This window comes from Erythrolamprus reginae, chromosome 11 (genome assembly GCF_031021105.1).
Source record: "Erythrolamprus reginae isolate rEryReg1 chromosome 11, rEryReg1.hap1, whole genome shotgun sequence".
Taxonomy (NCBI): Eukaryota; Metazoa; Chordata; class Lepidosauria; order Squamata; family Dipsadidae; genus Erythrolamprus; species Erythrolamprus reginae.
In genome coordinates, this window is record NC_091960.1 from 5,094,825 (window position 1) to 5,115,732 (window position 20,908).

General features: G+C 42.4%; 1 protein-coding gene across 1 annotated transcript in view; it reads left to right on the top strand.

The window, feature by feature from the left end:
* ARHGEF1 (Rho guanine nucleotide exchange factor 1) overlaps window positions 1-20,908 on the top strand; it is a 29,719-nt gene that overhangs the window by 1,711 nt on the left and 7,100 nt on the right. The window contains exons 3-18 of the mRNA XM_070764618.1: window positions 866-1,054; window positions 3,932-4,116; window positions 6,837-6,983; window positions 7,164-7,246; window positions 7,854-7,979; window positions 8,940-9,054; window positions 10,172-10,272; window positions 10,386-10,463; window positions 11,090-11,165; window positions 13,318-13,485; window positions 14,876-14,963; window positions 16,528-16,635; window positions 17,255-17,322; window positions 18,360-18,527; window positions 19,148-19,309; window positions 19,836-19,984. Of these exons, the coding sequence (XP_070620719.1) occupies window positions 866-1,054; window positions 3,932-4,116; window positions 6,837-6,983; window positions 7,164-7,246; window positions 7,854-7,979; window positions 8,940-9,054; window positions 10,172-10,272; window positions 10,386-10,463; window positions 11,090-11,165; window positions 13,318-13,485; window positions 14,876-14,963; window positions 16,528-16,635; window positions 17,255-17,322; window positions 18,360-18,527; window positions 19,148-19,309; window positions 19,836-19,984 (2,011 nt within the window). The remainder of the gene's footprint in view (window positions 1-865; window positions 1,055-3,931; window positions 4,117-6,836; window positions 6,984-7,163; window positions 7,247-7,853; window positions 7,980-8,939; window positions 9,055-10,171; window positions 10,273-10,385; window positions 10,464-11,089; window positions 11,166-13,317; window positions 13,486-14,875; window positions 14,964-16,527; window positions 16,636-17,254; window positions 17,323-18,359; window positions 18,528-19,147; window positions 19,310-19,835; window positions 19,985-20,908) is intronic.

Here is a 20,908-nt window from a genome sequence, read left to right on the forward strand (position 1 = left end):
TCCTGGTTCTTTGGTGTTCAACTCTCATTGAAACATCATTCAATCCCTTTCCTGAGAGTTTTAATATGAGGTTTGCACCACCACCCCCCTTCTCCCTTTGCCCACTCCTCCTTTTCCTCCTTTCTCTCACTCCGGTAATTAACACAAACCACCCTTCTATATTCTGTTCTTCCCTTCTAGAAGGCGAAAAAGGTTGGTGGCTTCCTCACCCTCCCCACTCACCCTTTGCATGAATTCACTTCCTCAGGGAAGACACACAAGCTGAGTTAAGTATGACCTCTTGGTTCCCTAAAGCCATCCCTGCCTTCCCAAAATCGGTGGCTGGAGAAAAGGCGCCCTTAAAACTCCAGGTCCCATGTGGCTGGGCGTTCCTCTTCTTCATCTGCAGAACCTTCTTGGCAGGGGGCAGGAGATGGCTCAGGGGGGTGTTGTCATTCCACTTCCGCCCCCTTAAGAAACAAAACATTTTGGGAGGAGGGGTTGTAGCCCTGCGTGTTGGGTTCATCTTTGCCAGGAGTGTGTCTGCCTCACGGTGCCGCCCCTCACTTCTTCTGGTGCATGGGTATCTCGGTTTGTTCTTGAGGGGGGTCTCACATTTCTCTCTCTCCCTTTCTTCTTTCCACCGCTGCATGTGCCAAATTTGTCTTCCCTTCCCGTATACTGCGTCTTCTCCGGTTGTAATCCCCTGTCCCCTTCGTGGTGCCAAATGTCATGATTCGTCTCTTCCACCCCTCTTGTGATTCATTTCATCTCCCCTCGTGTCCCGTCCCCTATCGCCGTGTCAAACCCTACATCCCTTGGTCTTTCGCATTGTGGTGTTTTTTGTCTGTGGCCCGGCTGTGCCTATCCCCCCCACCCTCGCCAGGCTGACAGGGAAGTTGGGCCGCTCGGAGAGCCTGCGGGTTTATGAGCGGAAGCGGTCTCAGCGAGGCTCAGCCAAAGGCAAACAGCCGCGTTCGCGGAGCGATGTGGACATCGAAGCCGCGGCCCGGGCCAACGAGCTGGAAGAGAAACCAACTCTAGAACAGGCTCGGCAGAAGCAGGGGAGTCGCAAGTAGGTGAAGAGGCCGCCACCTCAGCTGCCCCGACAAGGGCAGAGACAGGAACGTTGTCCAAGAATGGCAGAGATGGAAGGGGACCTTTGAGATAGTTCGGTCCAGCCCCTTGCTCAAACAGGAGACCCTACACCAGGGATGGCGAACCTTTTTTTTCCTTGGGTGCCGAAAGAGCGTGCGCGTGTATTATCACACATGCGTGAGTGTCCACACTTATACGTGAGTGTCCACACTTATACAGTAGTACCTCTAGATACGAGCTGCTCCACACGCGAGTATTCCAAGTTACGAGCGGAGACGCGAGCAAAATTTCTGTTCGACACCCGAGCTCAAATTCGGGATACGAGCCGAGCTTCCACTAGGTGGCGCAAGAATCTCCTTAGGCGCGAAAAACAAAGTCTAAAGGCATTCGTTCAAGATGCGAGTTGATCGACTTACGAGCTCGGGTCTGGAACGAATTAAACTCGTATATCGAGGTACCACTGTAATTCAATGCCTGGGGAAAGCGAAAACAGCTTCCACCGCCACCTGGAGGCCTTTTTGAGGCCCCCTGGAAGCTGGAAACGGCCTGTTTTCCAACTTCTGGTGAGCCAGGTAAAAATGCCCCCCCCCCCCCCCCCCGAAGCCAAAAACGCCCTCCCAGAGCCTCCGTGGAAACGGAAAATCAGCTGGCTGGCACAAACTGCACGTTGGAGCTGAGCTAGGGCAACGGCTCCGCGTGCCAGCAGATATGGCTCTGCATGCCACCTGTGGCACCCGTGCCATAGGTTCGCCATCACTGGCCTACACCACAAAGTGTCATCAATCTTGGCAGATCCCCCTGGAGATCTTGAGTAGCATAATCAATGGATGCTTTCCCAGGCATCATCTCCAAAGAGCATCTTTGTCTGCAAAAAGAAATCAAACAAGTGTTCCATTATCCTTGTTGCTAAAAGAATTGGCAGAGAGATGGATGACAAAACAAATCTAATAAATAAATAAAAGAGAAGATGCTTCCTTCTCTCAAATTTCTTCCTCGAAAAAATGGCCGTCCAGTTTTGGCAACTTTAAGACCTGTGGACTTCAGCTCCCAGAATTCCCCCAGTCAGCCATATTGGCTAGGGAATTCTGGGAGTTGAAGTCCAGAAAGTTGCCAAGATTGGATTGCCTTGCTCCAAATAAATGTGACTAGGAAAGAGGCAGCCTTTAAAAGAACCACTCTGGGCATCAATTTCTTTCTGCCCAGGAGGAATAAAATAGTCCAGCATGGCTCCTGAACCAATCACGCTACTTTGTGTGTAAATATAATTTTGGGTAGATGTTAAAAGTGTAGCCTCTGAGATTTAAATACACTTCGGCTACTATTTTTTTCCTTCTGGCAGCCACGAACTGGGAGAAAGGCTTCTGTTGAATTGGGAGCTGCTCATTGACAAATTGGTGGAATTCTGACCTATACGCTTAAAAAAAAAGCAGCATCTCACAAATTATCTTGAATTTGGCCCATTATAAAATCCTAGTGAGAAAATACTCCTGTGACGAGTTGAAGATAATTATGGTTGATATTAATAACATTTTCTTAAGATTATCTGCCGACAGCATGTGGAACTGACCTATATTGCAAAACTGGAGTTGGATTACACTAGTTTAATGGGATGCATTGGTCTGGAAACCAGGAAAATGTCTATTTTGTGAGTGTCTGAGAACTGTTGGAGCAACTACAGAGGGCCATGATCCTTTGCATTGAGACCAGTCTCCTGACAACTTAATGAACACTTCTATATAGTCCTCAGCTTATGGCCACAATTGGGACCTGAATTTCCAACATAAGTCATTGTGGTTGTAAGTCAAGCTGGTTGAATAAGTCCGACTTTACCATACTTTTTATGGCAGTCATTAGCCAAATCACATGGTAGTTAGCAATGGCAATAGCACTTAGACCTATATACCGCTTTACAGCCCTATCTTGCCCCCAACAATCTGGGTCCACCTTTTGCCCACTTCGGAAAGATGGGAGGCTGAATCAACCTTGAGCCCGATGAGATTTGAACTGCCAAATTACAGTCTTTCGGCAATCGTCAGAAGTAGCCGGCAGTATTGCATTCTAACCACTGCGCAACCACAGCTCATCATAGGATGTCACAACTGGTCAAAAGTGTGAGCCAAGCACTCAAGTTACAATCACACAATTTCCGTGGAGATACAACAGTTGTAAGTTTTGAGTACAGCTGTAAGTCACTTTTTCTGAGTCTGCTGAAATTCTGAACCATCATTAAACAATGGACACAGGTGGATCCTTACCTATATTGTTTTTCTTGGCCAGGAATTCCTTTTATCCCAGTCTAGCTTGTTCAATCGTGGGGTTTCCTAGTGGTCTCCTATCCAGTTACAACTCTGCCCCCCTTTTTCTAGATTAGTTGTTCTCAACCTGGGGGTCAGGACCCCTTTGGGGGGATTGGACGACCATTTCACAGGGGTTGCCTAAGACCACAGGAAAAGACAAATTTCCCCTGATGTTAGGAACTAAAGCTTCCATTCTGGCCCCTTGGAACATTTTTTTACAATCTGACCAATCAAGCGTTTACAAGTGGGGGCGTCCCTCTGATCTTCCTGCCAATCAGCTTAAAGCTCTGTGGAGAGAATTGGCACTAGACTTATGGTTGAGGGCCACCACAACATGAGGTACTATATTAAGGGGTCGCGGCATTAGAAAGGTTGAGAACCACTGTTCTAGATCAACCATAGTTGACTAGATGTCGCTACTGCAGAGCAATCGGGAACACCAGAATCAGTCAGCTTGGGGTGGTCCATAAAGGATGAAGGATGGATGGACAGGTACATAAGTAAACACAGGACCCTCCTCACTGTGTTTCTTTTATTTCTCACTTTGACTCTTACAGTTTGGAGCCCGGAGGGGCCGGGGGAGGGGAGCCCCCGCCGTCCTTTCTGCTTCCCCAGTCTGAGGAGTTTGAGCCGCGTGTTTCGGAACTGGACCAGGACCCGCCGAACTGGCGGGAGCTTGTCCCCCCCGACACCCTCCTCAGGCTGAAGAAAAGTGAAGTGAAGCGGCAAGAAGTGATCAACGGTAGGTGAAGGGGTTTCCCTGCCAGCCCTACCAGTAGATCAGACTCAGAAATGAATGGAAGTCAGGATGAGATTTATTGTAGCATTTAGAACAACGATGGTGAAAATTTTTTTTGCTCGGGTGCTGATAGAACTGGAAAAGGTGCAAAAATGAGGGAAATGAGAAGGAAAATATTACATAAGTGGCATTTTACTCCCGTTCAACTCGCACACTTTCAGCAGAATGTCAGGGGTAATTGTTGGCATGGGTGTTTAATGTTTCCAAATGTAAAATAATGCACTTGGGGAAAAGGAATCCTCAATCTGAGTATTGCATTGGCAGTTCTGTGTTAGCAAAAACTTCAGAAGAGAAGGATTGAGGGGTAGTGATTTCTGACAGTCTCAAAATGGGTGAACAGTGCAGTCAGGCGGTAGGGAAAGCAAGTAGAATGCTTGGCTGCATAGCTAGAGGTATAACAAGCAGGAAGAGGGAGATTATGATCCCGCTATATAGAATGCTGGTGAGACCACATTTGGAATACTGTGTTCAGTTCTGGAGACCTCACCTACAAAAAGATATTGACAAAATTGAACGGGTCCAAAGACGGGCTACAAGAATGGTGGAAGGTCTCAAGCATAAAACGTATCAGGAAAGACTTCATGAACTCAATCTGTATAGTCTGGAGGACAGAAGGAAAAGGGGGGACATGATCGAAACATTTAAATACATTAAAGGGTTAAATAAGGTCCAGGAGGGAAGTGTTTTTAATAGGAAAGTGAACACAAGAACAAGGGGACACAATCTGAAGTTAGTTGGGGGAAAGATCAAAAGCAACATGAGAAAATATTATTTTACTGAAAGAGTAGTAGATCCTTGGAACAAACTTCCAGCAGACGTGGTAGATAAATCCACAGTAACTGAATTTAAACATGCCTGGGATAAACATATATCCATCCTAAGATAAAATACAGAAAATAGTATAAGGGCAGACTAGATGGACCATGAGGTCTTTTTCTGCCGTCAGACATCTATGTTTCTATGGGTGTCAAGATAAAGGAGTGTTTATGCATATGTTTTGGGAATGCCCGATAGTGCAGGAATTTTGGCAAAAAGTGAAAGAGGATTTCAATAGAATGCTAACTATACAATGGACAATCACTAAGGAAATGGCAGTACTAGTTAAAAGCAATGCGATGGGAGAATTTAGAGAAATAAAAAAAGCAGCAATAGAAAGCGCTCAGGCAGTAATAGTTTTGGGTTGGAAGGATGCGACAAAATGGACAATGCAAAATTGGTATAGGTACATGGTGGACCATATTCAATTGGAAATTATGGATAAAAGGATAAATTCGGATAATGAAACTGAATTGGGACAACTGATGGGACGGTGGGACAAGGTAAGACGATATATGATGAGCAGAATCCGAGACCAAGCTACCAGATATAAATTGGAATCACTCTATAATATGTAAATAGATATATTGCTCTTGGGTCAAGTGGATTATATAAGAAACACCCCCGATTTGGTGGTGGGGTATGTGTGTGTGTCTGGGTGGTGGGCACATTTCACTATGCACTGTTTTATGTTGTGTGTATATTAAACATGTTAAAAATTAATAATAAAAAAAGAAAAGGTGCAAAAAAAGGTAATAAGAATGATCAAGGCAATGGAGCATCTCCCTTATAAAAGCAGGTTGCAACGCCTTGGTCTCTTCAGCCTTGAAAGACGGCATTTAAGGGGTGACTTGATCGAAGTGTATAAAATCATGCACAGGATAGAAAAGGCGGATAGAGAAAAAAATATTTTCTCTATCACACCATACTAGGATGAGGGGGCCCTCCCTAAAGCTCCTAGGTGAGAAAGTGAGGTCAAATAAAGGGAAATATTTCTTCACCCAGAGGGTCCTTGGTTTATGGAATTCACTTCCATAAGAGGTCATGACAGCTGTCAGCCTTGATAGCTTCAAGGCAGGATTAGACAGATTCATAGATGCCAAGTGTATCGGTGGTTATTGAAACGGATGTCCATGTGCCGCCTCTATGTTGGTTGAGACAGGCAGGATTTAAAAACTTAATGAACTCAATCCGTATAGTCTGGAGGACAGAAGGAAAAGGGGGAACATGATCGAAACATTTAAATATGTTAAAGGGTTAAATAAGGTTCAGGAGGGAAGTGTTTTTAATAGGAAAGTGAACACAAGAACAAGGGGACACAATCTGAAGTTAGTTGGGGGAAAGATCAAAAGCAACGTGAGGAAATATTATTTCACTGAAAGAGTAATAGATCCTTGGAACAAACTTCCAGCAGATGTGGTTGGCAAATCCACAGGAACTGAATTGAAACATGCCTGGGATAAACATATATCCATCCTAAGATAAAATACAGGAAATAGTATAAGGGCAGACTAGATGGACCATGGGGTCTTTTTCTGCCGTCAGTCATCTATATTTCTATGATTTCCTTGGGTACCATTTGTCGGAGGTTAGTTGGGGGAAAGATCAGAAGCAACGTGAGAAAATATTATTTGACTGAAAGAGTAGTAGATGCTTGGAACCAACGTCCAGCAGACGTGGTTGGTAAATCCACAGTCACTGAATTTAAACATGCCTGGAGTAAAACATATACCCATCCTAAGATAAAATACAGGAAGTAGTATAAGGGCAGACTAGATGGACCAGGAGGTCTTTTTCTGCCGTCAATCTTCTATGTTTCTTTGTTGATTCTTTCCTTCCTCCTCCAGAGCTGTTTATCACAGAACACGCCCATCTGCGGATGCTCCGCGTGTTGCTCGAGGTTTTCTACCAACCTTTATTGACCGAAGGATTCTTCACCGAGAGCGAACTGGTCAACATTTTCCCCAGCCTGGAGGACTTGATCGACGAGCACAGTGAGCCCACGGAGGGCAAATGGGGTGGTGTTTTTTATTTGTGTGAAAGCAGAGAGCAACTTCCACGCTAGGATTTTATTTCACAGGAATAATGGGAATTGCTGTTTTGGGTTGGGTCACTGTCGTGGCCTTTTTGATTCCCTCGAGTCATGTTTTGTCTCTTGTCTCATCTTTTCTCAGAAGTGTTTCTGGATAACATGAAGAGGCTGAGGGAGGAGAATAATTTGATTGTCTCTCAAATCGGAAACACCCTGCTGGCTAGAGTAAGAGCGAGGGTTTTTTTATTTTTATTTTTGGAAAACTTTATAAACAATTTCTTTAAAAACAAAATTACAATCGTACTTTTAGTACTTCTGCTTTGTTACATAAAAAAGTTTCATATTTATTTATCATCACGGCACTCTTTAGTAAACCTTATTCCATTATTATTATTATTATTATTATTATTATTATTATTATTATTATTATATTGTTGTTGAGTCTACGGAGAGGGGCGGCATACAAATATAATAATAATAATAATAATAATAATAATAATAATAATAATAATAATAATAACAATAATGTTATTTATTAGACTTGTATTCCACCCTTCTCTGAAGACTCAGGGCAGCTCACTATATTTAATATAACTATATATTTCTTTTTACATATACATATTTACGTTTCTTTTCCTTAATTCAACCCATTTGTGCCACTGTTCCCACGTCTCATAATATTCTGATTCTTTTTGGCCCCTTAATCCCAATGTAAGTTTATCCATTTTGGAACAGTCGTAGATTTTATTAATTATTACTTTTTCCGGGGGTGGGAACGATAGGAGCAAGGATGGTATTTCCATAGGTGACCTTCTGGCTGTCTTTCCCCTAGTTCGATGGGTCTGAAGGGAACTGGTTTCAGAAGATCTCCTCCCGGTTCTGTAGCCGCCAATCTTTTGCGTTAGAACAGCTGAAGCTGAAGCAGAAGAAAGAAGCTCGTTTCAACCAGTTCATCCAGGTAAGTGCTGGGAGGCGGGAGGAATCTGCCACTCCTGGGACAGGACTAGGGTGGGTGGAGGGATGGACGGATGGTTGTGATAAATAGGTAGCGTAGATGATGGATGGATAGATGGATGGATGGGTGTGTTGGGCAAGTAGATGATAGATAGATAAATAGATAGATTAAATAGGTAGGTAGGTAGGTAGGTAGGTAGATAGATAGATTAGATAGGTAGGTAGGTAAGTAGATTAGGTAGGTAGGTAGATAGATAGATTAGATAGGTAGGTGAGTAGATTAGGTAGGTAGGTAGGTAGGTAGGTAGATAGATAGATAGATAGATAGATAGATAGATAGATAGATAGATAGATAGATAGATAGTAGAATAGAATTCTTTATTGGCCAAGTGTGATTGGACACTCATATATACATAGATAATAGATATAGTTTAGATAATAGATAGGTGATAGATGATTAATTAAACACATAGATACATAGATAATAGATACATAGATACATAATTAAACACATAGATAAATAGATAATAGATATATAGATAATGGATGGATGGATGAAAGAAAGAGAGAAAGAAAGAAAGAAAGAGAAAGAAAAGATGGATGAAAGAAAGAGAGAAAGAAAGAGGGAAAGAAAGAAAGAGAAAGAAAGAAAGAGAAAGAAAGAAAAAAGAAAAGAAAGAAAGAGAGAAAGAAAGAAAAAGAAAGAAAGAAAGGAAGGAAAAGGAAGGAAGAAAGAAAGAAAGAAAGATGGATGATGAGTGAATGGAGGATGGATTGATGGAGAGAGGAGGGCAGGTTGGATAGACAGGTTGGATGGATGGTTTTGAGATCTTCTTCTTCACGGGAGAGACCAGCTACCCAGATCTGAAAGGCAACCCCAGACAGGACCTTTCCATCCATCATACCTTTCCCAGGTATCTTTTCACGGGTTGGTGAATGGTTTCCCTTCTTTTTTTCCCCATAGGAAGCAGAAAGCAAACCTCGATGTCGGCGATTACAACTGAAGGACATTATCCCTACTGAGATGCAGAGGCTAACCAAGTATCCACTGTTGCTCCACTCTATTGCCAAATACACTGGTGAGCAGAGAGAGGACCATAGCACACCAGCAACCCCCCCACACTCCTTGTCTCCCACAGTTTGTCCAAGCTCATATTTTATTGTGTCAATAACATTATCTTAACCATCTCATCCCTGCCGTCTCCTTCTACCTTTCTCGACCTCATTTCCAATTTCATGGAAAATAAGAGCTATCTAAATTTCAAGCGGAAAGGTCCGTGTTAAGGAACACATCTTCTATAAAACTTTTATTTATTTATTTATTTTTGTTTATTACATTTATTAATAATAATGCAATTACAACTATTATTATTTTAAATTTAATTATAATTAAATAATAACACAATAATAATGATAATAATAATAATAAGAACAAATAATAATAAATAATAATAATAAGCTACCCTCCGCTGCCATCCCACCCCCCCAGTGTCTCGTTCAATTCATCGGCGGCGGCCGCTCTCTCCTCCACGCCCCTTCCGTTTCTATATGGCATTTCTTTTCTTTTTTTTAAGTTTCTTTATTATATTTTCACATTGAAGAAAATTCAGATCACATTTTGTTCCGTTTTTACAGATCACAAACCTTCTTTGTTAATGAATTACATTATTTTTTAACCTACTACATTCATTAGTGTGCATCACTTCTTATGCATTTATTGTCTAATATTTATTACAATTCCTGAATGATAAATAAAAATATTTACCAGGTATCTGTCGTTCATTTCAATTGTACTGTTGCCTGTTATATTATTTCTATATTCTCTTTTGAATCCATTCATGCCATTTTTGCCATGTTCTTTTTGGTTTGTTGATTTTATTTCCCTTAATTGAATTAGTAATTTCGTCCATTTCCACACAATTATATATTTTATCTATTATTAAATTTTCCGTTGGGGTCTGTTCGTTCTTCCACAATTGTGCTATTGCTAATCTTGTTGCTGTGTTTATATGGGTTATAAGAAGTAAGGTTTGTTTGGAGTAATGTCTCCTCCAGATTCCTAACAACATACCTTCTGGGGTATACAGTATTCTATTTCTTCTTTGATTATCTCAGTGAGCCAGTTATGAATTATTTTCCAAATTTTTTGTATTTTGGGACATGACCACCACACTTTTTTTCTTGTCCCTAAAACAGAGGAAGCTGAGGAACGCCAGAAGGTGGAGAAGGCAGCCGAATGTTGTCGGCAGATCCTCAACCATGTCAACCAAGAAGTGCGGGTTATGGAGAATTTACTGGTAAGGATTCTTCCTCGGGCGATCGTTTTTCCTTGGGAAAAAGTCCTTCCTTTTTTTTCTTCACAACTTCAGTGTTGGTTTAAAAAAAACCTGGACCTCGTAATGTTTTTCAGAAACTCAAAGATTATCAGCGGCGTTTGGATCTCTCCAATCTTAAACAAAGCACAGATCCTCTGCTGAGCGAATTTCGGGTGAGTCCCAAGAGAACATTCAATCCGTCGGGCAATGAGGACAGAGGAAGCCGTGACAGTAAATGAATCGTCCTTCAATCTCTATGCAGGAAGCCCTCGACTTACGACCCTAATTGAGCCTAGTGATTACAGTCATTAAACAAGTTTCATCATGAGATGACCGGGTTTTTATGGAGGGGGAATTAAGAGAACACATTGTTTGCTTTGGTAATTTTTCTTTTCTGGAAAACCAGAAATACCATATTTTCCAGTGTATAAGATGCACCTTTTTCCTACCTAAAAGAGGCAAACAATTTGGGTGTGTCTTATATTTTGACTGTAGCTATTTTTGGTCTGTTCCTGTTGAACTTTGGCCTGCCATGCTGTAATTGGAGGTGTAAGATTATAATTGGGGTTTCAGATTAGATTTTAAGTTTGGATTTCTTACGTTATTAGTATTTTATTCCTATTTGTAAGTCTATGGAGAAGGGCGGTCTAAAAAGCCAAATAATAAATGAATAAACAAAGACTCCTCCGGAGAAAAGAGACGTTGTTTTTCAAAATGTGAACATCACATGACTCCTTGGCGGAGGCATTTGTCAGAGGTCAAGGCTAAAGCTCAGGATGTAATCAGCTCTTTTCCACAGAACACTGATATCTCAAAGCGAAACCTTGTGTACGAGGGGCCCCTGACGTGGCGGATTACCAAGGACAAATCAGTAGGTGAGTGGGACCATCTGGAGCTCCCAGAATAAGAGCATGGGGAGAGGTAGGAAGTAACTATCCAACTAGGATTTAGGGCAGGGGTTGGCAATCTTAAAACACTCAGGGAGCCGTTTGGACCCACAGAAAAGAAAACACCGGGAGTCACAAAGCTCGTCCCTGAGTGTTTCCTGAGCGGTCACAAAATTAGCATATACATTGGTACCTCTATCTAAGAACGCCTTAAGAACTTTTCTAAATAAGAACCTTGTGTTCAAGATTTTTTTGCCTCTTCTTAAGAACCATTTTCTACTTAAGAATCCGAGCCCGGAAAAATTTCCCAGGAAATTTGAGCATGGCACAAAGGCCCGGCCAGTTTCCTGCCATTCTCCCTGGGTTTCTCTCTCTGGCGCAGTGTATGGGAGGCAGCCTCACGCCGGGTGTATGGGAGGTGCATGCTCCTCGCCCCCTGAGAGTCCCCCTTTTTTTTTTAAGCCTTAAAGTTTTGGATTTTTTTGATTCCCCTCCCCTCACCTTCTTCCTTCGGCAGTGACTGTCCTCCTCCTCGTCTTCCTCCGTCTCCTCCCATCCAAATTCTGAGCTTTTATTTCTTTCCTAGTGGGCTTGCACGCATTATTTGCTTTTACATTGATTCCTATGGGAAAAATTGCTTCTGCTTACAAACTTTTCTACTTAAGAACCTGGTCATGGAACGAATTAAGTTCTTAAGTAGAGGTACCACTATATAGTTGAATTAAAGATTCTGTTTTGTTCTCAAACTTTTCTTTTCTTGGATTTATCCCTGGTTGGCCTACCAGGAGTTGAAAAGCTTAATAAATTGCACATCGGTGGGTGTTACACATTGGCAGTTATGACACATATTTTGAGCAACGGAACCGCAGGAGAGGGATGAAAGAGCCACATGCGGCTCCAGAGCTGTGGGTTGCTGACTCCTGATTTAGTGGTTTGGGTACTGGGTCTGGGGTGTCTGATGCTGGAGAGCGACATCCTATTTGGAAGGAGGCCCCAAGAAGGGAATTAGCCTGGACTTGCTACTTAAACACAAGAAGGCTAGCGTTAGGGTTAGGGCTAGTACCACCCTAACCCTTCCTGAATCCCTCTGAGCCTTATATTGTCTCCCACACAAAAGCTGCCGGGCTGGAGAGATTCCTGTACTATAGGCAGGAAACAATAAAGTAAATAGTTGCAATTCTCTTTATTTTGTCCAATACACAATAATACACAATGAAGGTAATAGAGGACACCTTCGAGGAAATAGAATTAGAGAAAGAATAGAAGAGAGAGTATAGGATAAAATAATCAATGAGAGAACAGAAGAAAGTTATAGGGATAGAAGAGAAGATATATGGGATATAGGAGAGCAATAGGACAGGGGACGGAAGGCACTCTAGTGCACTTATGCACGCCCCTTACTGACCTCTTAGGAATCTGGAGAGGTCAACCGTGGACAGTCTAAGGGTAAAATGTTGGGGGTTAGAGGATGATACTACGGAGTCCGGTAATGAGTTCCACGCTTCGACAACTCTATTACTAAAGTCGTATTTTTTACAGTCAAGTTTGGAGTGGTTAATATTGAGCTTGAATCTGTTATCTTGAGGTGTATCGCCTAATCCTCACATTCTCAGGAGCTTCTCCTTATTAACAGCAGAAAAGTAGTAAGGAGGGGTTCACCCTGATTCCAGTGAGCCTTAATTTTGTATCTTGATATTATTAAGTGGGGGCTTCTAGAGTATAGTCACTCCTTGACTTACGACCCAAAATTGACCCCCAAATTTCCATTGCTAGGTGAGATAGCTGTGAAGCTCTATTTTACAACATTTATTGCCACAGTTGTTAAATGAATGGCTGTACTTGTTAAGTGAGTAACGCAGTGGTTAATCTGGCTGTTAATCTATGCAGTGGTTAGAATGCAGCATTGCAGGCTAAAACTCTGCCCACTGCCAGGAGTTCAATCCTGACTATCTCAAGGTTGACTCAGCCTTCCATCCTTCCGAGGTGGGTCAAATGAGGACCCAGATTTTTGGGGGCAAGACTCTGTAAAGCGCTTAGAGAGGGCTGTAAAAGCACTAAGAAGGGGTATATAAGTCTAGGTGCTATTGGTATTGCCCCTCCCCGGAAGCTTTTGTTTCATGTTCTCCTTGATCCCTTCCAGATGTTCACGTCCTCTTGCTGGACGATATCTTGGTCCTTCTCCAGAAGCAAGAAGAACGCCTGGTGCTCAAATGTCACAGCCGCACAATCACCCCAACCCCCGACGGGAAACAAATGTTGTCCCCCATCATCAAGCTCAATTCTGCCATGACCCGTGAAGTGGCTACAGGTGGGTGCAAGGAGATGGTCGTGGGAACTGGCGCACGAAGGAGATGGTCACGGGATTCTGCCGCACGAATCCCAGTGACCGATTAGGTCCCACAGAGTTGGCTTTCTCCGAGTCCCGGCGACAAAACAATGCCGTCTGGTGGGATCCAGGGGAAGAGCCTTCTCTGTGGTGGCCCCGGCCATCTGTAATTAACTCCCCCCTTTGATTAGGACTGACCCCAATCTCCTTGCCTTTTGCAAACTCCTGAAAACACATCTATGTCGCCAGGCATGGGGAAATTGACATACCCCGTTATGATTTATGTATGGTTTGTCTGGATTGTATGGTTGTTTTATAAGAGGTTTTTAAAATTGTTTTTTAAAATTGGATTTGTAGATGTATTGCTTGTTGTGAGCTGCTCTGAGTCCTCGGAGAGGGGTGACATACAAATCTAATAAATAATAATAATAATAATAATAATAATAATAATAATTATTATTATTATTATTATTATTATCTCCGAGACCGCCTCCTGCCGCACGAATCCCAGCGACCGATTAGGTCCCACAGAGTGGGCCTTCTCCGGGTCCCGTCAACTAAACAATGTCGGTTGGCGGGCCCCAGGGGAAGAGCCTTCTCTGTGGCGGCACCGGCCCTCTGGAACCAACTCCCCCCGGAGATTAGGACTGCCCCTACTCTTCCTGCCTTCCGTAAACTCCTTAAAACCCACCTTTGCCGTCAGGCATGGGGGAACTGAAACATCTTCCCCTGGGCATGTCTAATTTATGTATGATATGGTTGTGTGTATGTCTGTTAGTATATGGGGTCTTTTTTAAATCTTTAATATTTTAAATTGTCAGATTATTTATGATTTGTTTCCACGTGTTGTGAGCCGCCCCGAGTCTTCGGAGAGGGGCGGCATACAAATCTAAGTAATAAATAAATAAAAATAAATAAATTATTATTATTATTATTATTATTATTATTATTATTATTATTATTATTATTATTAACTGGAAGCAGATGCGGAGAATCTTGTTTGTTGATCTGGACCCCTACGAACCGGGGGGCGCAGTGGTTAGAGTGCAACGCTGCAGGCTAATTCAGCTAGCCTCTAGTTGTAGTTCAGCAGTTCAGATCTCACCACCGGCTCCAGTTTGACTCAGCCTTCCATCCTTTGAGGTGGGTCAAATGAGGACCCAGATTGTTGGAGGCAAGAGGCTGATTCTGTAAACCGCTTTAGGGAGAGCTGTAAATGCACCATGAAGCGCTATATAAGTCTAAATGCTGTTGCTATTGGTCTGCCCAAATTCTCATTCCAGGTTGGATTTGGTCCAGCCTTGAAATAAAGGTTGTTTTCTTTGAGAGCGGAGTCCAAGGGGAATCCATTTGTCTCCTCCCTTTCTTGTAGATATCAAAGCTTTCTACGTGATCTTCAGCTGGGAGAACGGAGCTCAGATCTACGAACTGGTGGCTCAGACAGTGTCGGAGAGAAAGAAGTAAGATATTAGGGTGGGACGAGGGACTTAAGTTGCCCATCAAGCAACCAGATCACAGGTAGCCCTCGACTTACAACTGTTCATTTAGTGACTGTTGGAAGTGGCTTATGACCCTTTTTCACACGGTCATCGCAGCATCCCTGGGGTCACCTAATCAAAACTCGGACGCTTGGCAACGGGTTCGTATTTATGATGGGCTTTAAAGTCAAATGGGGGAAACCAGATTCGCTTAGCAGCCGTGTTACTAACTTAACCCCTGCCATGATTCACTTAATAACCGGGACCAGGAAGGTTGTAAAGCAGGGAAAAATTTCACTTAACAGATGTCTTGCATAGCTACAGAAATTTTGGTCGTAAATGAAGGACTACCTGCACTGACTGGGGAGAGAGATTACTGTTATTTTTCAGAATATAAGATACACTGGAGTATAAGATGGACCTTCGTTTTTGGGGAGGGGAAAAAAAGGGGGGGAAGCTACCTGCCAGGTATTCTATCTGGATAGCGTCCTTATTCTGGTCAGCTTCAGCACATTATTTAATCCCCTGGTTAGGGCTGGGGGGGGGGGGGGAAACCTCCTTCAGAGGGAGTAGCAATGAAAACAATCCTGCAAAGGCTTTGGGCTGGAAAAAATTTATTTGGAGTAGCAATGAAAACAATCCTGCAAAGACTTTGGGCTGGAAAAAAAATTATTTGGAGTAGGAATGAAAAAATCCTTCAAAGACTTTGGGCTAGAAAAAAATTTATTTGGAGTAGCAATGAAAAAATCCTGCAAAGACTTTGGGCTGGAAAAAAAATTATTTGGAGTAGGAATGAAAAAATCCTTCAGAGACTTTGGGCTAGAAAAAAATTTATTTGGAGTAGCAATGAAAAAATCCTGCAAAGACTTTGGGCTGGAAAAAAAAGTTCTTTGGAGTAGCAATGAAAACAATCCCGCAAAGACTTTGGGCTGGGAAAAAAACTATTTGGAGTAGCAATGAGAAAATCCTGCAAAGACTTTGGGCTGGAAAAAAAGTTCTTTGGAGTAGCAATGAAAACAATCCTGCAAAGACTTTGGGCTAGAAGCCGGGCACCTCATTAGAGCTGGAAAAAAATTTCTTTTGGGGGGAGTAACAATGAAAACAAGCCTGCAAGCCCGGAAGATTGTTAGCACCTCATTAGGGCTTGGGAAAAAAAGCTTTGGAGAAAGCTACCTCCAGAGTATACGACACACCCAAATTTTCTTCTGTCTTTATTTAAAGCACCACTTAGTTGTGTGCTCATAAGAAGTTGCAACAGAAAGACCATGCTGAGGTTTTTCCAGCCCTAATGAGGTTCCCGGATGGCAGGATTTTTTCATTGCTACTCCAAAGAAGTTTTTTTCCAGCCCTAAGTCTTTGCAGGATTGTTTTCATGGATAAAATAATGTGCTGAAGCTGAGCTTTTCATCACAAGAGAATAGCGGTTTTTTGTATTTGTTGAGAAATTTTGGGGGGGCAGGGGGAATTCACAATCCCCAAATCTCTGGTGGACATCAGGTCGTGGGAGAGGGTTCCCCTGATTTATTCTCTTCTTTTTCCATCCTAGCTGGTGCAACATAATTAGCGATACTGCTGGTTCACTGAAGCTGCCTGCTTCCAATGCCAAGCCTCGGCTTTCGGTAACAAACCGAAACTCACCACATAGTCCCAGCGAGTAAGTATGTTGTAAGGAGGGCGGGGGAAGATAATGGAGACTGTAATTTATTTATTTTTTAATTTTTATTTATTGGATTTGTATGCCGCCCCTCTCCGGAGACTCGGGGCGGCTAACAGCAATAATAAGACAGCGTACAATAATAATCCAATACAGTACTAAAAACGATTAAAAACCCATTAATATAAAAGCCTCCACCCTCCCTGTGGTTTCTCCAATCGCACGCATTATTTACTTTTACATTGATTCCTATAGGAAAAGTGGCTTCTTCTTACAAACTTTTCTACTTAAGAACCTGGTCATCGAACAAATTAAGTTCATAAGTAGAGGTACCACTGTAGTGGTGTGGTGCCTCTCTTAATGACCGCACCACTTTAACAATGAATTTTTTAGTCCCCCAATTGTGGTGGTGAATCAAGAACTACCTATGGAATATACAAACTTTGGATTAATAAGCAAAATGGGTTTAGAACTGCAGGCTGGGAACCACAAATCCTACACTGGCCAAGAAAAGAGAGCAGAAAATCCATTCTGATGGGAAGACAGAGGCTTGTGACCAGGTGAGGAAGCAAGGCAGGTATGTGACCAAGATTGACATCTCCCGTTTTGTCCTCGGCAGCTATTCCGATTCGCTCCTGAGTGGAGCAGAAAATGGTGGCCCCCTTAAGGACGCGCTGCAGTCAGAGGGTAAGGAGCAAATTTGGAGGAGGGTAAATGAAAAAAATCACTCTGTTGGGATTGTCATTTCAGGGGAAAACAGTGTGGTAGGACTTACATCATGATAGCCATGGCTATTTCCAGCATACCAACCTGTGGGACCAAAGCAGTTTCCTTATGATGATATATACTGCTCAAAAAAAAATAAAGGGAACCCTCAAATAACACATCCTAGATCTGAATGAATGAAATATTCTCATTGCATATTTCATTTGCACAACTATTCCATTTGCACAACAGCATGTGAAATTGACTGTCCATCAGCGTTGCTTCCTAAGTGGACAGTTTGATTTACTTGAAGTTATATTCTGTTTTTTAAGTGTTCCCTTTATTTATTTTTTTGAGCAGTGTATATTTGGAAAACAGAGCAGACCCCAATATTGAACCACTCTCAGTGAAGCACTATGAGTTTTAAAAAGTATCCAGAGTTGTTTTCTTTTGAGCTTGACCTTATGTTTTACCTAATTCTTGTTTTAATGATTGTCATGGAAAAAGAAAGGTTGTTCTTTCCAGGTGTAACTTGTATCCTATCACTTTGTTCCTGCCCTGAGTTTGCTGGAGAAGTTTAGAAATCCAAATAAATAAATAAAATAAATCAGGAATGGCTAACTGTGGCCACTTTTAAGACTGGGTGAACCAACTCCCAGAATTCCTCAGCCATCCAAGCTCACTGGGGAATTCTGGGAGTTGAAGTCCTCAAGTCTTAAAAGTAACCATTTTGGCCACCCCTGATTTAACATGAGTCCATCTGAAATATGCCGCCCTGAATCTGCGGAGAGGGGCGGCATACAAATCTAATAAATAATAATAATCATAATAATTGGTGCGGCTTATAAATCTAATAAAATAAATTTAAATTCTGGACATGTAGATCTGAGCTAGATTTCTGAATTAATTCCAGAAAAGGTATTTTTGAGGAAGCCCTGGAATTCCCGAGTTTTGGGGGGAGACAACAGCGGGGATCCGATTGTGTTTTGTTTTGTTTTTTTTTGCTATCCCAAACTTAGAACAAGAAAAAGATGGAATGCTGGAAGGCGCAGAGTTTGAGGAACAGAACGCTGTGGGTGAAGCAAAGATGGACAAGGCGGTGGATACCTTCATGGCTGACCTACAGACTTTCTGCAGATCCCAACCTCCTGGCCAGGCCTCTCTAGCCTCTGCTGCACAGGACCGAGGTACTTGACAAACCCCTTTCCCCTTCTTCTCCGTTGAGCAAGTCTGATGCCCACAGAGGAGGCAAAGCGGACAATCCATTGACTAGCCTGCTACTGGTACAGTGATGTGTGCCGTAGCGGTAGGAGAACACTGATGATGTCACTTCCTTGATTGCAAATCCTCCGGGGCTGCCATTTTTTTTCTTCTTTTCCCTTCCTGCAAATTTATTTATTTATCTATCTATCTATCTATCTATCTATCTATCTATCTATCTATCTATCTATCTATCTATCTATCTATCTATCTATTGGATTTGTATGCCGCCTCTCTCCATGGACTCGGGGCGGCTAACAACAGTGACAAAAAAACAGAATGTAAAAATCCAATACTACAACAGCTAAAAACCCTTGTTATAATTGTTTAGTTGACGGGACCCTGAGAAGGCCCACTCTGTGGGACCTAACTGGTCGCTGGGATGCCAAGTTTCTGGCACTGCATGCGGTCACCATCTTATTTTTGGCATTTTAATTTTTTTTTAATTGTGGGTTTTTTGCACTGTGCATGTGCATGTGGCCATGAGGAGCTAAGCTGCAGAGACTAAGTTGGAACTCACCTCTGGGACCATCTTGTCTCCTTCCAGTTTTGGCCCTGAAGAGGCTACTTCAGATACCAGACGAAGGAGAGGCCCTCTTTCCTGCAGAAGCTACAGACCTTTCCCCAGAGAATGGAGATCCTCAGGAGGGAGAAGGAGAATGGAATGGGACCTTCAGGATTGAAGGAGACAACAGCAGGAGGCTTCCAGGTGAGCCTAATGGAATACAGATTGTCTTTCACTTACGACCACAATTAATCCCCATGTTTCCATTGCTAATCTAGACAGTTAAGGGAGTTTTGGCCCATTTTAACTTCTTTGCCACAGTTGTTAAGTGACAAGAGAACTAGTAGTCAAGGTGATAATTTAAGAGCTGACCAGCTGATGCAATGAGGGGAATGGGTCAGCAGGGTCTTTGGCTGTTATCCCTTTAATAACAGGAGGCCCTGCTGGTGTGTTCATTAATTTGTCCAGTTTCTTCCCTGCTGTAATTGCTGTTTGTTTAGATACTGCTTGTAGCACATGTATGTATACTATTCCTATATTCCTATTGTAGATAAAAACCACTGGTTTAATACAAACCACTGTTGGCTGTACTTGCTCCTGGACTGATACACATGATTGATGGACGTGTGCACAGTTTGACATTAGCGATATTTATACCTGAAGTTAAAAAAAAAAAGATATTAAGTAAATGTCGACCATTATGCTACGCAAGCATTTCTCTCCACCGCAGGTTCTTTGAATGGCCCTCCAGATCCAGAGTGGAATTCCGAACATCTGGATAAGGAAAGTCCCCATTTCCCCATCGTTCTGTCCCTCCAGCAATCTGACGGGGTGAAGCATCACCTAAAGCTTCTAGAAGACGCAATTCAGGGTCTGAAGGTGAATATGGAAGGTCCATCCCATCCTTTTCCCTGAGCCATTGCCTGTCCAAGATGGGTGGTGGAGCATCGTCCTTCATGGATTTGGCTTTCCCAGACATTAAAATGTTTGGGAAGTTTTCGGTGGAGGCAGAAGAAGATGGAAACAGGTGTGGGGATTTTATTTAAGAAAGATGTAGAGGGAGGGGAATTACAGTTTTCTTCCTGCTGACCCTCACCATGGTTCTTCCTGAATTTTGAAGGTTTTCAATGAAAAGGAAAAGCAAAGAATAAAACTTCATACAAATAAAGAGAAATATTTCTACAAATCAAGGGAAATATTTCTTCACCCAGAGGGTTGATGGAATTTACTTCCAGAAGAGGTCGTGACAGCTGTCAGCCTGGATAGCTTCAAGGCAGGATTAGACAGATTCATGGATGCCAAGTGTATCCATGGTGGTTATTGAAACGGATGTCCATGTGTCGCCTCTATGTTGGTTGAGGCAGGCAGGATTCCCTTGGGTCTTATTTATTTATTTATTTATTTATTTTAATTTATTTATTTTAATTTATTTTAATTTATATTCATTCATTCATTCATTCATTCATTCATTCATTCATTCATTCATTCATTTATTTATTTATTTATTTATTTATTTATTTATTTATTAGATTTGTATGCCGCCCCTCTCCGAAGACTCGGGGCGGCTAACAACAATATAAATGTAAACAAATCTAATATTAAAAGACAATCTAAAAAACCCCAATTTAAAGAACCATTCATACATACAAGCATACCATTTGTTGGGGGTCAAGGGAAAGGGAGGGGTTTGCCTTCTCCTCCTGCTCAAGATCCCCATGGACAATTGGTGGGCCACTGTGGGACACAAGGCTGGAGTCGGTGGGCTTTGGCCCGATTCAGCATGGCTCTTCTTATGTTCTTATG